General features: G+C 35.4%; 2 protein-coding genes across 3 annotated transcripts; both read right to left on the reverse strand.

Annotated features, from left to right (window-relative positions):
• Positions 1–1270: 1270 nt before the first annotated feature.
• On the reverse strand, positions 1271–7978 carry LOC126712233 (probable methyltransferase PMT28). Of its 2 annotated transcripts, XM_050411488.1 has the most exons (9): positions 7679–7978; positions 6442–7380; positions 6190–6339; positions 5282–5552; positions 5015–5107; positions 4062–4236; positions 3506–3748; positions 3071–3265; positions 1271–1670 (listed from the first exon to the last, which is right to left on the reverse strand). In XM_050411488.1, the coding sequence occupies exons 2-9, from the start codon at positions 7309–7311 to the stop codon at positions 1472–1474; spliced, it is 2196 nt and encodes a 731-aa protein (XP_050267445.1). In that variant the 5' UTR covers positions 7312–7380; positions 7679–7978; the 3' UTR covers positions 1271–1471. The 2 variants fall into 2 exon arrangements, with proteins under 2 accessions (XP_050267445.1, XP_050267444.1); XM_050411487.1 differs by having other exon boundaries at positions 6442–7978.
• A 1384-nt stretch (positions 7979–9362) lies between these two features.
• On the reverse strand, positions 9363–16551 carry LOC126712236 (DUF21 domain-containing protein At1g47330). The gene is made up of 12 exons (XM_050411492.1): positions 16218–16551; positions 15371–15447; positions 15196–15279; positions 14778–14891; positions 14513–14599; positions 14164–14303; positions 13988–14075; positions 11714–11787; positions 11351–11541; positions 10526–10722; positions 10061–10107; positions 9363–9740 (listed from the first exon to the last, which is right to left on the reverse strand). The coding sequence occupies exons 1-12, from the start codon at positions 16390–16392 to the stop codon at positions 9620–9622; spliced, it is 1395 nt and encodes a 464-aa protein (XP_050267449.1). The 5' UTR covers positions 16393–16551; the 3' UTR covers positions 9363–9619.
• Between the last annotated feature and the right edge of the window lie 2198 nt (positions 16552–18749).

Here is an 18749-nt window from a genome sequence, read left to right on the forward strand (position 1 = left end):
GTTAAATACTAGAATATAAAAATGAGCGTTAGATCAATTTGTAAACATGTGTATGATGTGGACACATGACCAATTTTCAACATGTCTTGTCAACAAGGAAACCCAATAATGGAGAGAGATGAATATACTGAATGCAAACATAAGATTAATAACTTTGCCTTGCATAGACAGCAGGTGTTGGATTATTTTGTAAGGCCTGCCCATTTTCAGATTGCATTGGATCACCATGATTTTTGAGTGGAGTTTGTGATGTAAATTTATGTTAAAACCTCTTTCCCTCTCCCTTGTGTCTGTGTATTTGTTTCTAAAAAAAAAAAACACCAGATCAATTTACATATCCTCTTAAAAGGAACAAAATTTGCATGTGAAGCTATAGAGGGAATATACTTCTATAATACTGGTAGAGAACTGTTAAGATCATTTAAAAACAAAAGGTTCATTGCCTACATAGTGACATCTAGTTTTTAGTTGCTTTGCCTAGGAATTTTTTCTCATTTGCTTTGCTTCTGTCTTTTTATGAAGTATGAACAGATCTGCCAGAAACAATAGGAACCCATGGATTTTTAGTAGACTTCCAAACTTCCTAGCCTTCGGCCATTTAATCTATCAGTAGACTTATTTCAGAGTCGGCTATATTTAGGCCTTATAGGCAAAACATATTGTCTCAAAATTTTTCTTTCTGTGTTGTTTACAATAATGCTCAAGTAAGTTCTAAAGTTCATTTCAAAACACCACATCTCAGGAGGAATGTGATACAAAGATGAACTCGTTTGTGCTAGCTTGCTTTTGAGAGTATATCAGGAGTCAGGACAAGTGGACAACTTTCACATGAGAATAATCTTATAAATTGCCAAATTGGAATCTTGATTCTTCTCGAAGAAACAAAAATTATGTGTAGTTATATACAAGGTACTGAAATCATTGCTAAATATGATTGTCAAATATAAATGATGTCACTTTTCGAGATGGACTCATCTAGTTGCTGAATAATATATATATATCTCTCTCTCTCTTTCTCTCCTGATAATTCGATAATTACAACAATGAAGAAGGGGATATCTTGATTCACTTTTCGATATATGTTTTGACTACCATGAATTCAGTCCCCAAAAAAAAAAAAATGCATCGATTCCCCCCCCCCCCCCCTTCTCCTCTCTCTCTCCCCCCTTCTCCTCTCTCTCTCTCTCTCTCTCTCCCCCCCCTCTCTCACTTTCTTTCCTCTTCACATTGCAGAGTCCAAAATAGAAACACCCAGGAAAACCTAATATGGTGATGTCCAATTAGTATCCGTGTTAACACAATCAAGAATCAGTATACTTCGCACCAAAAATGAAGAATCAGTATATGTTTTTTTTGGGGGGATTACAAAAGGGAGCCGAAAAGCTTTCACCTTGTTTTCTTGTAAAAGAGGACCGAGCATTTTCTAGTAGAATTTGTGGCCATACTGTCACAAGTCGCACAAATAGAGATTTTAAGGTCGCCACAAGGTTTTTTGCGCGCATATGATACCCTCCTTGTCCTGAGCATAAGTCATTCGGATCTCCCAGTGCAAACTTCTTAATATTCCCTCCAATGGGTCCAATATCTCGACCTTATCACGTATAATAGTCCAACCTCCAGGCCGCAGAATACGATCCATCTCAACAACAATGGATACAGGCTTATTACACCTGAAAAATAGCAGGTAAGTGGGAAGACAAACATCACCAGTAAAGAAAGTACGTCTGAAAGTTCAAACACTAGCTTGGATAATTACAGAATGGACTACTAGGCGGTGGTTTAAAGAACAACTATAATAACAGCAAAAGCAGCCAAAAGTAAAGGGGCATAGTGGCATCATGACATCCAAAGACCTACAAGACTATCAAGCAATAGGAAAACATACTTGAAAGTGAAATAAAAGCTATTATTTGCAAGATGATGACTATGGGTCAGTTTGGATGCAGCTTATTTTGCTAAAAACTGAAAATACTGTAGCAAAATAATTTTTAAATGTGTGAATAATGCCGTGGAACTTATTTTTAATGAAAGTTTTGTTGAAAAAAAAAAGCTTATGGGTCCCATGAACAGTGCACGGACCCACTGAACAGCGCATAATCATGTGAAAACTGGCTTCTCAAAAAAAAAAAAAAGCCAAAACGCCAAACGCTGGGAACCGAAATGCAATCCAAACGGGTACTATAACTCTATAAGAGATCTGAATCCATTAGACCAACAATGATATTACACTAAAGTTTTTAACAATACAAAATATTTCTTGAAATTCAAATGTTAAATTTATATATTTTATTACACAGCATTGGAAATCATTAATGACAATTTTATCAGAGAACAGATTTTTTTTTTTTTTTTTTTTATAGGTAATAGATATTTTCATTAAAAAAAGCGAGAACAGATACAATACCACCACAGTAAATTGCTATTCAAATACTGTCCCCACTAAGCAGAGCAACGCCAAAGTATCTGCCTGTCTATATAATGTTGCTAGGGTGCACGTATTTATTAAACTCTTTATGAGTCGTTTTTAACGTGCATAAAATTGATGTGTTCCCAATGTCTTCCCCCCAACCCATCATTATATGCACCAAATCCAAGAGTGGTTTTTGAGACCGAGGTATCTCCACATTGAAGTAACATAGACTCCCTACTATAACAATTTTCAGGGAAGAAAAGAATATCCCATATAAAAACATCGAAAGTTTGCATATATATGTAAACATCTTAATCTGGAATCATAAAACTGGCCAACTAAGTAATGCTTGCTGACAAGATGAGTGATTCAGGCACTAATAATCTAGGACATTAAAATAAATAGATAATTGAACCTACAAAATGAATATTGCCTGTACATCCAAGCAATGACCTAAGGGAAGGTTCATTTGTAGGGTGGTTTGGACAGATGGATTTAAGCAGTCAACTAAGACTGCACTAAACTTGATGGGTAAAGCAAAATTAGATTGCAAACTTGGCTTCATGATACCCCACTAACATATATCCTTACCAAGAAAATTAATATAAATTAAAATAAGTTGCAATCTACAGATAAATTCACATAAAGTCTGTAACTAACCTGTTCTTGAGCCGCGAGAAGAGATGATCAGCATGCAAAAGATCATACGATCTTGGGTAAGTACCAAAAGACTCACACCAATCATGGTAGACGCCAACAAGCCCACGCTCATAAATGAAAGGAAGCGTATCAGGTGCATGGACTGGGACTACATTCATCACCCAAACCTTCTGTTGAGAGAGAGCTGCAGCAAATCTGTACATCACATGCACATTATTAATCTACTTTTTGATATATTTTATGGAGTTCAATATTAAAAATAATAACAATAAAAAAAAGCCCATAAAACCAGAAGGAGACAGGACTGTGTCTAAGCAAAAAGAAAATGCATACATTTTGTACATCTTCTGACCCTTTAACACTAGAAACTTATACAAACAAGCAGTACAAAAAATCAAAAGGGAAATTAATTATTCAATTCTTCTGGTTGCATACCCTCCATAGATGGCTTTCATGTCCATCACATTCCGTATATTTGACCAGTCAATACCAACTCCAGTGAGATAAGACTTGTCAACAATAGCTTTCCAGTGTTTTGTGTCTTCAATCACTCTTTCTTTGTCATTCAACCAGTCAGGATAAGTGTCAAGCCTCTTAGGCCATTCCTCAGGCCACTCTGTCCCATGTTGTTCAATTGCAGATGGAATGGTGTGCAAGCAAGTCTTTATAGGAACATGCCTGTTCAAAAAAAATATTGCAGTTGCCAAGTAAATGGGTATAAAACTGATATAGAAAACATGTAAAGAAAAAAAAAATTAAAGAGGGAAAAAAAAAAGAAAAAAAAGGACAGTTTCTCAAAGCTAGTAAACATATAATGATAAGGTGTATCCATCATTTTTCAGTCAGAATGTTGATTCTACTTTTTTTTCCTAAAATGGAATTGTAGGTATCCCACACTGATAATGGCTATCACTTGTTTCAAATCTATATTTCAAAATAACAGTACTAAACAGGACAATAAATTTAGTAAAGCAAGCTCATCTTGGCATACCAGGCTGCATCTGGATTTTCATTTTCCTTGCATAGCGGTGGATTTTTCTTCCTTCTCAATTCATATATACCATTTGATTCAGGCTTCTGATATATTTTGACACCAACTTCACTGACTTCTTCAGTTTTATGAGCCAGAATATTCCAACAGATAGATGCTGTTAATCTGGACATGGCTGGAATGAGAAGACTGTTTAGTACATATAATACTTTTTTTTATAGGTATAAATATAATACTTCAATAGATTATGCAGAAACCAAATAAATATAACCAGTTCTTGCACATGTGGCAAGAAGAAACAAAATAGCAGATTGGTAGGCATTGATTTAGCATAGGAATATAGGATCCATAAACTGACCCCAGAACAGCAGGATAGGACTTCCAAGTTCCAAGAAGTTCACCACCCTTTATCCCACTTAACAAGTTAAAACCTAGTAGTGATCTACCATTATGTAATAACAAGTATGTGCATCTGGCCACTTTTATTTAAGTACAATGCCTGTGAAGCATACCCCCTTGACTAGCAAAATATGACTAGCATATAAAACCTATTGCAAAATAGTGGGTAAGGTGGTGGACCATATGCACCATTCTAGAAGGCATACTTAATTGCCACTGACAAGGGAGAAATGATAAAAAAGTGGAAAACTAGAGGTACGTGCAACCTTCGGTGGCTGCATCATTTAGAATGAGAGTAGTCCTAGGTTCAACTCAATATATGTGGGATACTACGAATGGCTGGGTACTCAAACCCATTGCACACATGCATCAGTATGTCAGTTGCTTATAAATTCTAGTCATCCATCTAATCCTCTCAAATGGATGATAGCCTAAAGAAGCAAATTTATTATAAAGGTGATATAAATGACACTAACATTTTTAGGAGAGATACATGTGTTAATAAGAAACAAACAACATCATAGTGTCCAAGGAAACCACTCTTATATGCCAACCTTCTTCTTCTTCAATGCTTTCATGTTTAGTTGACAAAATAAAGTATCCACCTGGCCTTAAAATCCGATTCATCTCTAGAAGGAGCTTACCCCCTGAAAGCAAAAAAAATAATAAGAAAGCTCAGCTAGTAATGTGATTAAAAAAGCTTAATAAATAAAAAATGAAGAAAATTTAATAAATAAATAAAGGCAAAAAAAAAAAAAAAAAAAAAAAAAAAAAGAGACAAAAATTGGAATGAAAGAGAAAAAAGGTAATGAAAGACAAACCATTAGAATGCCAAGACAAGCCGCACCCGCCACAATGAATAGCATCGAATGCAGTACTAGGAAAAGGAAGCCTTCTAGTTCCTAAAGGGCTAACTACAGCAGGAAAACCACGCTCAAGGGCAACCTGGGCTACATCCACTAGGTCATCCTTCAAGCCTAGTGACAATGCTAGTACCTCCTTATCAAGAAGAGAAGCTGAAAAGCTTGAATCCGTACATCCGATGTCCAGTACCAGACGGATATTCTTTCCCCATTCAATGTCTGGCACCATCTATCATACGCCAATCAAATTTCAAAGGCTAAATACACTAAGGATGAAACTAGGGTTCTAACATTTACTCATAAAGTGCAGAGAATAAGGGATATAAGAAATAATAATGACTTGCAGATTCCACGCAGCTGAGCAGACAGAAACTTAATGCCATACATAAGTGGATAAGTGTTTCAAAGTATCATAGTTTGTCCATTGCAATTAGTGAGTACTGGAGTTTTTATCAAGGAAACATCATTAGCACAATGCTATATATTTGTGTGGCCTCGTCATAATCATATATTGTGTTAAACATGAATCTTAGTTTGGAAATTATAATATTCTTTACATTCTAAATAACTAGGCGCATACAATTTGTTTGTGCAATGCATTGTCGTTGTCATATAAAATAAGATGGTGGGCAGCAGTGGTTGGGGTGCTGGAGGTGGGCGTGGGCATGGTCCATAGACATCACAGAGAGGTGAGAGCTGCAATGGTAAAAGCTAAAATCGTTGGGTATCCTGTATTGCAATAGTGGTAGCAGTAGTGGGTGGTTGGGGTTATATCTATTTCATATCTTTTATATATCAGCAAATTCACTAATATTCTCAAGAATTAATTCAAACAAATCAAGACCTTTGGAACGGGAAAAACTCACCTCTTCAATGGACTCAAGGTAGTGAAGAACTCCACCCTTGAACTCAGATTGGTTTTGAGGAAAAGTAAGATACTCTCCAGACTCCACCACCCAACTGTGTTTCTTAACAAATGCTGCAAGTTTTGGATGTGCCACATTTTTGTGCAGTATCTGCACTAAGAGAAGAACGTTACCATGAGGAAGCATCAGGCAAACTTAGCTCTCTATATAACTAAATACACAAACTATATCATACTAAACGCCTGCATATACCTTCAATTTGCTCTCAGGCCAACGCACTGGCGTCCCATAACCATCATGAGGAAGTGGAACAAGACACGTCAGAGATGTTCTTGGGCAACTCCTCTCTGTATGCCGATAGCTCTGCAGCTTTGTCGTGCCACTTTCAATATCAATACAAGGCATATAATTATGCTTGCTCCTTGTACTACACAATTTCCAAATATAATGTGCTTTTGGATCAAACAATGGACCTTTTATCTTTCTCTTCCTTCCCCTATTCCTTGATTCACCACCCCCATCTTCCAACCTCTCCTCAGATTCCTGATCCACTGACTCAGCCAAATCACCTTCTTTGTCCCCATTATCTTCACCATCAATGTCTATCCCATCCTCACCATCCAAGACCTCCTCTTCTTCTTGTTCTTCTTTTTCTTTCTGTGAATCTTCAGCCTCAGATTGCTTTGGCTCATCATTCTTTTTAGCAACTCCCTGAGGTAACTTTTTACCTTTCTCTCTCTTCTCCTTTGCTACTTCTTTCTCATCCTTCTTCCCAGACTTATGCTCCTCCTCAACAACCAAAGCCACAGACCCATTAACCCTTTTATCATCTTTCCTATCCAAATCAGATTCAACCTTCACCCTCTTATCTTCTTTACTAGATTCATGATTTTCCACTTGTTTCTTCTTAGATTGAGTCCCTGAATTACTTGGCTTAGTGTTGGCCGATACAGGTTCAGCTATGTCATCAAAACTTTCCCTTTGAGAGACCACAGATGAGGAAGTAGAAGAAAACATAGACCACACAAAGATGAAGCACAGACCCAATACAGCCACTGCTGTCATCTTCAAACAGAACCCATGTGGGCGTTTTGCTTGGCGACCAAACCGAGCTATTGCCATCTCTCTCTCTATCCCCTTAGTATGTAAATCAAACAAGGAAATCTATACCATACCCCAAGTATTCAAATCCTACCCAAAATGAAAATAAGATTCATATGATCTAGATTCTCAAAGTAAAATAAAAGGCAAAGAATTTAAGAATCATAAATAGGAAGACAAAGTTCAACTTGGGTTTTCAACTAAAGCAAGAAAAAAAAACTGAGTGCTCATTCAAATGGGAAAGTCATGAATCAAAGAAGAGACTTTAAAATGTAAAATATCTTAGAAAAAAATAGTAGAACAGAATTTAGAAGTACCGCAGATAAGAAAAATTGCTATAGATAATGAGGTTTCAGCTAAAATTTTCTTTTGAAGTAATGTCACCTACCGAGTACCACCTTGAAAGTATGGAGAAATTTCTTTTTCAGAACAGGAAAGTGACAAAAAGTATAGCAATATGTGAGCATAGAGTGAGTGAGTGAGTGGGTTTTGTATTTACAATACAATAATAAAAATCTAATAAATACTATTTTTAGTATATTGCAAAAGCTGAGGAACTGTTGGGATCACATTGTCCCTTGGGAGAACCTTTTTTGTCACCTCGGAGAATCGGGACATGCGGATAGACAGCGCTATTAGCGGAAAGGGCCAACGGCAAATGACCCGCGTTTGAAGTTTAAGAGGTACTATGAGTCAATGATGTGTGACTCTGATGTGTTTTATGTTGAATTTGTTTGTAAAAATGAGAACTATATTTTATATCTGGGTGATATGCCTAATCACAATTAGTCTATTAATTTTCCTCTATAGGTGGACTAAAATTAAACTGCTAGGATTCCGTCTAAAATAAACTCTAATGATTTCATTTTAATTCAAACTTTAAGAAGACAAAATTCAACTACTAAAGTTGTTTGTGTGACTAACTTGAGAGTAGGTCAAACCTTAATGGAGTAATTTGTTTGTCCAAAAAATTGAAACTCTATCAATTTCAACAAAAGTTTCAGCCTTTGCATCAAGGTGTGCAACATAAGATCTGTTTGGATACAGTTTATTTTGCTTAAAATTGAAAATTTATTGTTGAAAACATTGTAATAGAGTTATTGTTTATCCAAAAAATTGAAACTCTATCAATTTCAACAAAAGTTTCAGCCTTTGCATCAAGGTGTGCAACATAGGGTCTGTTTGGATACCGCTTATTTTGTTGAAAACTGAAAATTTATTACTGAAAATACTGTAACAAAATAATTTTTAAAAGACAAAACACTGTTCACGCGTTTTTCACAAGTTGGCTAGTCCATAAACAGTGTTGTGAGGCCAGCCAAAAAAACGCAAAACAGGCAAAACTCCTCAAGCAAACTTACGCATAATCTTCGAGACCTAAAGTGAAGCAAGTGTGTTGTTTGTGAAGGGGTTCATATAGAAGAAGTCCAAAGGTTTTGGAGTTGCTATGGTGATATCAATGAGTTGTCTACTAAGTCAATAGAATCTAAACCCAAAGGTTCTATTATTAGTTTGTAAACTCTTTCGTTTGTGAATTGTTTTGTTAGGGTACATTATGCTCAGAGTGGTTTTTTTTTTTTTTTTTTTTTTTTCATTGTAAAGAAAATTTCCATTCTTTTTTCACTTCATTACCAAATTGCTTTGTTACTTACATTATCAATATCGTGCTTGATTTGGTAATTGGGAGTAAACTGCTAAATGTGATTAAATTTACATAAGTTTCTAAAAAAAAAGAATAAATTTACATAAAACTTGTTGAATTCTTGTAAGTTAAGTAGCATTGGGCTCAAAATAGAAATTCCGGTATATTTTTCCCAAATATAAATAAAAGGCAAAAACTATAAGGAAAGAGTAGAAAACTTTATTGAGGGTGTATATGAATTTGGGTTCATTAGAATAGAAAAGTGACTTTTTAAGTACTCCTTCCATCTTTGTTGATCCTCTACTCTTTATATAGTCATTCAAACAAAGCTCCATTTGTCTTTGAACTTTTGTTTGTTATAACTGATACCTTATTCTTGACAGTTAAAATGATATTTTGTTTCCTCTCTTTTCTCGCGTGAAAGGCTGCATTAAATGGAACTGATTTACAGTTTGATAAATTTAGCTTATATCTTCAGTAATTCAGTTTGATTTTAAATACAAAAAGCCACCATCAACTTAAACAGAACATCTAACTGACGAGCATCTCTTTCTACATAATTCCAGACAGTCTAACTAAAAAATTCAAGTTGGGTAAGCCACTGTTCCTGCCAAGTGACAAATTCCCAACTTCTGTTTTCTAAGTAAATCTACGTTCCTATTACGAACCAATCCTCAGTGAGTCCACTTAAGAAACTTGGTTCGTTGTGGTTGGCGGGGAGTCTGGGATTGGAGTGCTGGTGGGGGAGGGCTGTGGCGAATTCAACTCAGGAGCTTTTTCCTGAGATGCATGCATGTTGACCTTTATCCTACATTCACAAGCAATAATGCCATTTATGAGGTTCATAAACAATTTCTTATTTGGTTCAAGCACTAAATACATCATGGCAAATCAAGGAACAAATGTGTTCTTCAATTTGCTGAGAAGCAACGGACTAGGCAGTCCACTGTCCTGCCAGCTTAGCAAAAGAACACTTGTCAAGACGCTTGTGATTATTGAAAAGTGAAACAAACTGAATGATACCGATGTTCACCCTTTCATCATTTTTGGTGGACAGATAAGTTGCAGGCTTCACATATATATGCAGGCAATAGAACCAAATAATGCAACAAAATGGTTATATTTTACCTGTTATGGATGTTGACATATTCATCGGTTTCATCCAATATTTCCTCCTGACACAGGCAAACATTTAAATTGAGATCACCATATAAAACAAAATTCAAATAGAAAACCCACACTTTAAGAGGGGTTGTTCTACAGAAGCAGATCAGTTTCTTATACCCAATATTTCTTTAATTAACTAAAAGCATCCTTGAGAATTGGGCTCAACCATGTATCCCTTTTAACCTTTTTAGAAAAGTAAATTGAAGAGACTTGGTCCATCAACAATCCCTATAAAATATGGGCATGCATTTCATTTACAATAACCATCATAGTCATCATCATCCTTGTCATGGGAAAGCTGTCTAAGACAACACGTAAGCAGGACCAGAGGATGGTTGGTCCCAAGCCCATTGATCTGTTCCTTAAGTTTATATGGTCATGATTTTGTACTGAAGAAAACTTTTTTTTTTAATAAGAAAACATTACCTGAAGAAGTTCTTCAATGACATCCTCCATGGTAATTACACCAACGACCTCTTCATTGGACGGGAACTCTGGAATTGGAAGATTTTCAATGTCCAGAATGCAATATGAACAACCTCTATGTCGCTTTTTATAGGCAGTAGCTTTTGATTCTGCCCCCAAATCTTGGGTAGCAGAAGTGGGACTAACATCAAGATTTTCTGGTTTTACATAAAGTAGATTAATCATAAATTGTTCAAAGAAACAGATGGAGAAAATTAAGGCACGAGGTGTGACAAATATATAAGGCCATATCAATCACAATATATTTTTTACAAATGATAAAAGCACCATGAGTTGTGGCATAATCAGTCATAATCAAATCATCAACTGGGGCATATTAATTAACCACATGGAGAAAATGACACATACATGAGTTGTGGAATGGAAATATTAGTATTTAAAATAAATAAATAAATAAAGCAGAGACACCTGCTGCAATTCCAGGATTCATATATTTCAGGAACCAATAAGGTATTGGAATTGTAAATAAGGTGGAGACATCACTAATCAGGAAAAAAAGGGGTACAAAATTGGGACATGAGAAATCAGGAACAATTTAAGGGAAGAAAAAGTTCATTAATCATGAAATCACATGGAAAGATGGGACACCTACACCAATTAAGAAATACAGTTGTTACACCACTATCAGTAGGATAATATGGTAAATTAAATGATCAAACATTTGATTTATGGTTCAAAAAGACCTGAAACGCAAGAAAGTTGCTGTTACAAAAATAGGATAAAATATGTACGGCATCCTTCTATTCCTGCTTCCTAAATCCTCACCTTGATCTGGTGACGCCTTAGAACTGCCTCTGTGCTTTCTACAGCTATCCTTAAACTCAAGTTGTTCCCTCTCTTTACCTTTCTTTGATGTATCTTTTTTCTCATTTAGATCCTTATATACAACAGCAATGTGGCTGTGACCCTTCTGAAATTCATTTAGAATGTCATACAGAGGCATGTCTTCTGATACCCTGAAGGATGGGTCAGAAAGTACAACAAGAATATCAGGAATGTATATATAAAGCCAATTCAACAATTGCAAGGAAGCCACTTATGCAAGTTACACTTTAGGGGTATCATTATCACAGGCAAACATGTCCTCTCCCATCTATACATAAATTTAAAATTGATGTGTTATCCTACCGAGGAATTTTCCGGATTATCATTTTTCTCAAGGAAACTGTAACTTTTGGATCAACTGTCAAGAGATTTTTAACCTGCACATGTTAGAAGTGGAATTAAGTTCAAGTGGATACAATTAAGAATTAAAGGCATCAGACAAGAATTACTACAATTCACTACTATCCTAGTGTACTGAGATCCAGGATTATCGCTCCAAGAAGTGGAAAATTTTAGTTGCTTATCAAAACAAAAACAAAAAAAAGATGCAAAACAGTAAGATTGTTGATCCAAAAATTTTCATCTTGCTTGAAAGGCACTATGTTTGCATCAATGATATGTATGACAGAGCACTAGTGTGAGAACAAATGGAGGAATTACAAGTGAGTTTCCTATCACTATAGGTTTGCATCAAGGATCCACATTAAGCTCATATATCTTTGCACTAGTAATGGATGAGCTCACTAAATCAATTCAACAGGAAGTCCCTTGGTGTATACTTTTTTGCAGATAATACAGTTTTATTGGATGAATCTAGAAGTGGAATTAATGCCAAGTTAGAAATTTGGCATGACACTCCAAAATTTAAAGGCTCTCAATTGAGTAGGACTAAAACAAAATACATGGAGTGTAAGTTTAGCAAAAGTAGAAACAGAGAATAAGGGGCAATAAGAGTAGATGGTTAGGAGATACTAAAGAGCAAGAGCAAGAGCATTTGATATCTTGGATTAATAATTCATAAAAAGATGGAGAGAGTAAAGAGGATGTGAAACATAGGATAGTAGCAAGGTGGACGAAGTGGAGAAGTGCATTTGGACTATTGTGTGATCATAAAATGCCTTTTTTATATCTTGGATTAATAATTCATAAAGATGGAGAGAATGAAGAGGATGTGAATCATAGTATAATATCAAGGTGGATGAAGTGAAGAAGTGCATCAGGAGTATTGCAGGAGTATTGTGTGATCATAAAATACCTTTTAAGTTTAAGCAAAAATTTACAAAACTGCCATATGACTAGCTATGCTCTATGGTCTATGGTACTGAATGTTGGGCTGTTAAGAAGCAAAATATCCATAACATGAGTGTAGCTAAAATGAGAATTTTAAGATGGATAAATGAAATACACAAAAATATAGGATTCAAAATGAGAAAATCTACTTAAAGATAGGGGTTACCCTATTGATGAAAAGATGAGAGAAATTCGCTTGAGATGGTTTGGTCATGTTCAAAGGAGGGCAATTAATGCAGCGCTAAAAAAGAATGAGTTTATCCAAGTTGAGAGAACGGAAAAAGGTAGAGGTGGGCCAAAAAGAACATTAGCATAAATAATAAAAAAAGGACATGTCAATTAGGGAAGTAACAAAGAGTATGACTTCAAATAGAATAGAATAGAGGAAAATAATACATGTGGCAGACCCAAACTAATTTGTTGAGGATCCATAGCTGACCCCAAAAATTTGGGAATAAGGCTATGTTGAGAATTCTGAACATAGAGACCAAATAACCTTCTATTATTCTAACTTCAAACTAAGCCATCTAGGTAAGATGTAAATGAGTGCCCCCATCACACCACATTTCAAGGTAAGTGGAATACTCCTGTGCCACAATGCCTGCATTCTAGGTAAAATGGCGTCAAAGACTAAAATTCATTTGATTAACATCTGAGCAACATTAAGTGAGGCATGCACATTATTTGTCAAGTAACTAATTACTTTAGGAAACAATAATTTCAAATAAGTAAAGTTGTGTTAGTATTACAGATATTTCATATAACATACATAAAGTTGAGAGATATAATAGTTAATATAAGATACCATCATACAACAACTCAATTGAACTTAACATTACTTAATCCCAGTCTGGATTCTGGTATACAGATACCACCACATCCCCCCCCCCCACCTACCATGCACATTTTACTCAGATACAGAAAGAACCATTAAGGCTGCCGAAATTGGCAGCAACTTTCTCTTTGCTTTTCAAAAATTTTCATTACTCAACAGTTTTAACTATGTATGTCCAACAAAACATGACACAAAATCAATGGTGGATTATCAGGCTACCATCTCATTGAATTTACCCATTAACTAGCTCTCATTAAAATATAAACATACATCAAGCATATTAGAATAAAAATATAAATAGAACAAAAAAGCTTCTATGAATAGTTTTCACCATCTGCTGGGAGATACGATCATCTGAGCATGGAACAAACTGATAAAATATATGTGTGTGTGTGTGTAGAATCATTGATATCAATAATCCAGAAAAAGTATAACAGAAAGAAATGAATTACCAGGACAAGTCCAATTATGTTTGTTGGTTTTCCAGCATAAACTGGAACTCTACTATGACCCCTTGTCATTATGTCATTCAAAGTCTCCCTGCATAATGGAGATAGACGTTGGGGGTAAAGCATACAAAGTGCACAAAACATGATGGAGAGAACAAAACAAGAATCCAGAAACCCACAAATTAAGATTTGCATCCAGATCAAGGGAAAATGCATTTGTTATGGGAGTCATGGCATCTCTTGCAGTCTTTTCAGTCAATTCAAGTGCCCCAGTGATAATTGTAGTCTCATCATGCGTTAAATCCCCGCCTTTCCCAGCCTAAACAACAAAACATATGTATACCATTTTACATCAGAGAACCAGGGAGAATGGGAGCTAGTCCAGAGCATCAAAACATATGCCATTAGGATGACATTTCTCTGGCCATAAACATCTTTCATAAAATTCCAATGAGACGGTTTCTGCATGCCTAATGCAGAATATCTTTAAAGCTTAAATTGCAGAAACTCTAAAGTTCAAAATAATACCTCATTGCCATGAAAATTCACAAAAGTTTTCAGCTCTGCTCTCCGTAGCAGAACAGCATGTCCCTTACCCAACATCCAATCCAACATCTGGACTTAATATAATAGTGTTAATTGAAAAGAAAAAAAATAATATAAACTCTTTGATTATAAGGAAATAACAGAAGTTTTTATTTTCTTCACAACTAAATCAAATATCCAACCCAACTTGCACAAAACACAGTTTATAAACATATAACTTTCATATGATCATCTATATTCATTCTACCTTACTAATTGGATAAGAAATAGGCAAGAACAGCCAAAGAAGAACACGGACGAGTGGGGCCATTGTTGCTCCAACTGTCAAGCCATAGCGAGTACAGACTGCTTGTGGAATTATCTGTAATGAAACATACATGCAAATAAATCCAGAATCATTTGTGCAAGTAGACTACATTACAGAACCAAAGTGATGCAATTCCTATTTCAAATTTTACTAATCAGTCTTAAAAACTGACATGTTAGCACTTAAAAAACACACAAAAAAAAAATGTAATTAAGAAATTTATTTATTTATTAGATTGTTGATAATGCCCCAATTACATACATTGTCACATCAGTTTGTGAGCCTTTTGTAGTAAAATTGGTAGTAGCTTTAGAATTTTCTTATAGAACAACTTACTCCCATACTGGTGATAAACTACCTCACCAAACGCAAGGATGAGAGTCACTGATATCAGAATTGCTGCCCATGGAGGCACAAGCTTGTCCAAGAATATGGGAAGAGCCTGCAGAGGAGAGAAAAGATAATATGAAAAGAACATTTTTTTTTTTTTTTTACCATATATCTATCAGCTACCTCCAGAACCACAAAGTTACCTCCATTGCTAATGCGTTTCCAATCAATAGTGTACATAGTAAAAGATGCTGATTCTTTACCACTGGAAATATCTTAGCTGAAAGCAAAAAATTAAAACACATCACTTACAACTTATAGCTTCCTTCAGCACAATCCATGTGAAACTTGAACTCGGTGAGTCAGCTCAGCCACCAAATGAAAAAATAAAGAAAAAGATATGCAAGCTGAAATCTTATTCGGGGAAGGTAGTTCCTGATAAATTACTGATTGTTTTAAAAGTTTAAACCATTAAAAAATAGTGAATTTAAAGACTTCACAAATATTCTATCATTCCCCTCATGTGGGGGTGCAAACTCCCCTTAATAAGTAAGACCTAACAAGTGGGAATTTTAATTTTTACCAATATAAGTTCCCAATTGTCTCAAAAACTTGAGCTTTTAGGAAATGGGGAATATAATCACTTAACCAAATATTCTAACAGAAAATCTAGTTGTCCAAAACATGAATTACATAATTCATAACATAAACAACAAGTTCTCCCATTGATCCCATAACGATACTACTAAAACATCCAGAAATAACCATCTCAATTCTTAAAAAGAGTTAAAATTTCCAAAGCCTTAGGAAGCAAATAGCGTAAAATTATCCGCACCAACAATCCATTATATCATCAATTAACACAGGAACCAACTGGGTCTTCGGATTAATACAAATTAAGGGCAAAAGTACATTTCTTTATCACTAACTATATGCCCCTATTGGGTTTTTCATTTTCAGCTCAAAAAAGTGACCCACCTACAAAAAAATTTAAAAATAAAAAAAAAAAAAAAAAAAAAAGAAGAAGAGTGAGAGACAGAAAAACAGTACCGGCGTGTAAACGATCCTGAGGACGACCAGACTTGATGAGAACCTCAAGGTCGACGAGGCCCAAAGACATGAGACCCAGGGTGAGACCAGCCATGAGCCCAGCAAAGGCCACCAGTCCTACTATCACCAACACATACAACCAGAACTCACTCCCACAACACGCCAAGTTTCCCATCTCTCTCTCTCTCTCTCTTTCTCACTGTCTGTTTTGTCTCTCAGTTTGAAGAAGATCTGCAACCGTGCAGGTTCGTAAGTCACTTTTTTTGTGTTTTGTGTTTCACTTTTTCACACTTTCCAATTTATTTGGTTTGATCATCCTAAAATTGGACAGATTGATCGTGTGTCCAATTGTTTGTCAGTATACTTTTCTTGCGTGTAATACGCTGACACTGAGTTTAACATTTACACTCTCTATTTTTGTGTCTCCACTTAAAATCATCGAGATTGCTTTGGTTTGAACATCAATATCAGCCGTCGGATGGGAACATCTTTAGAATCTTGAATTTTATGCCTCGTGTACGGTGGGCCCCAAAATGGACTCAATATTACAGCTAATAATAGCGTATTATTAGCATGGTTCAATGCATTTAATACACTGAACCTAAGCTAGCTGGATACCTATGTTTAAACGATAATAATAGCATATTCATCAGTTTTGGCGGCGGTGGATTAATCAAGTGTTTAAGAAACAAAAACGGATATATGGGAGATATAAATGCAATCAAATCTTTTTTTCTTTTTTCTTTTTTGGAGAGAGAATGCAATCAAATCTAAATAGTAGTAAATATATGCTGAATTAAGAACTTAAATTCTTAGCATAATGTTAGTTAACATGGTTCTTAGATATAAAACTTAATATAATTTTAGTTAATATTGGTTTAAATACTGATCACATTTGCAAAAGTTAAACTATTTATTAACCATAAATTATTAAGATTTTAAGAATTATCCTTAAAACCCTGGAAAATCTCAATCAATGCCAATGATGTTTGCCATTGTCCAATTAGTGGAGTAATTATTTAGCTAAGTTTGAGTAGTTTATTTACTTTTACTTGATTAAAAAAAAAAAGTTGGAGTAAAAGTATAAATTTTAAAGAGTTAAACATAAGCTAACTAATAATCTTTCCTTGTGAAAACAAAAACCAGCATCAATTAAACCAGTATCCTATAAATAAATATAAATAATATAAAAAATCAAACCAGTGTCAATTATCTATGAAGCCAATTACTGCCATGAATAAGCTTTTGTAAATGCATATTCACACTTCCGTAAGTTGGATTTTTTTTTTTTAAAGTTTTGGTAGTACGTGGCAATAGCCCAAACTACTTACTCTTTTTTATTGGCAAAAACATATTATTGCCATATTACTTTACTCTTCTTGGATAGCTAAAAAAGAGAGATAATTAATTAATAGGTGTAACTTGAAGATGAGTAAGGTTGCTCTCTTTTCCATGATAGCTTGGGCTATTTGAAAGAATACTTGAATGGAGAAATTCTTCATTTTTTGATGATACAAACTGTTTCTCTGTTCTAATGGTTTCCTAGGTCTCCAAACCTATTAATCTTAGACTGTAGAATTTCGGAGTGAGTTTTGTTTGAATCCTTGGATTAACAAGTTTACTTCCAAGGCTTGTAGGGCTTTGTTTCTTGGGGTTCTGGGAAACAGTGAGCACTTTGAGTGTGCAGATCTTGGTAGCTGTCTAATGGATGACATTACGAAGAGTTGGAACAAGCTTTCTCTCTCTAATAGAGAAGGGGGCGAGTTCAAATTTTAGGCACAGCACAAGTCTCAAGAGTTCAAGATTGTGGCAAAGTTCTTCACGCCTAGAGCTCTAAATGTGGACGCAGTAGCACGCACTTTTAACCCGATTTGGCGAGCTAAGAATGGTTTCCAGATTCAAAACCTTGGTGATCACAAGCTACTGTTCATCTTTGATAATAAAGGAGATGTCGATAGGGTTTTACGCAATGAACCATGGAGCTTTGATAAACACGCTATTGTACTCCAATTCTACAATCAATCCCTCATGTTGCGAGACTTGATCTTCAAAGACATAGTTTTTTGGGTTCAAGTACATGACATCCCGATTTCTTACATGAACCAGAGGACGGCAGAGGAATTGTGTGCTAAGGTAGGCGAGGTGAAACACATGCCTGAGGATTCTTACACGAGCGGACAAGGGTTCATGAGGGTTAGGGTTCGAGTGGCAATTACTCAACCTCTTTGCCGTGGTAGGGTGGTGACACTGGAAAATGGAGAGCAATCATGGGTAATCTTCAAATACGAAAGGCTGCCTAATCTATGCTACTGGTGCGGATGCTTAGATCATGCAGATAAGGATTATGAAGTATGGATCCAAAGCAATGGCACTCTCAAAACGAAGGATAAAAGGTATGATTCTAGTATTAGAGCCCTACCTTTCTTTTCTTTGAAAAAAAATACTGTCTGTGTGCCTGGGCATTTTGAATCTCAGAAACAAAAGATCAAAGCGAGGGCTGGTTTTCCGGCAAAGCTTAATCAGAAAGGGCAG

This window comes from Quercus robur, chromosome 2 (assembly GCF_932294415.1).
Source record: "Quercus robur chromosome 2, dhQueRobu3.1, whole genome shotgun sequence".
Classification (NCBI taxonomy): domain Eukaryota; kingdom Viridiplantae; phylum Streptophyta; class Magnoliopsida; order Fagales; family Fagaceae; genus Quercus; species Quercus robur.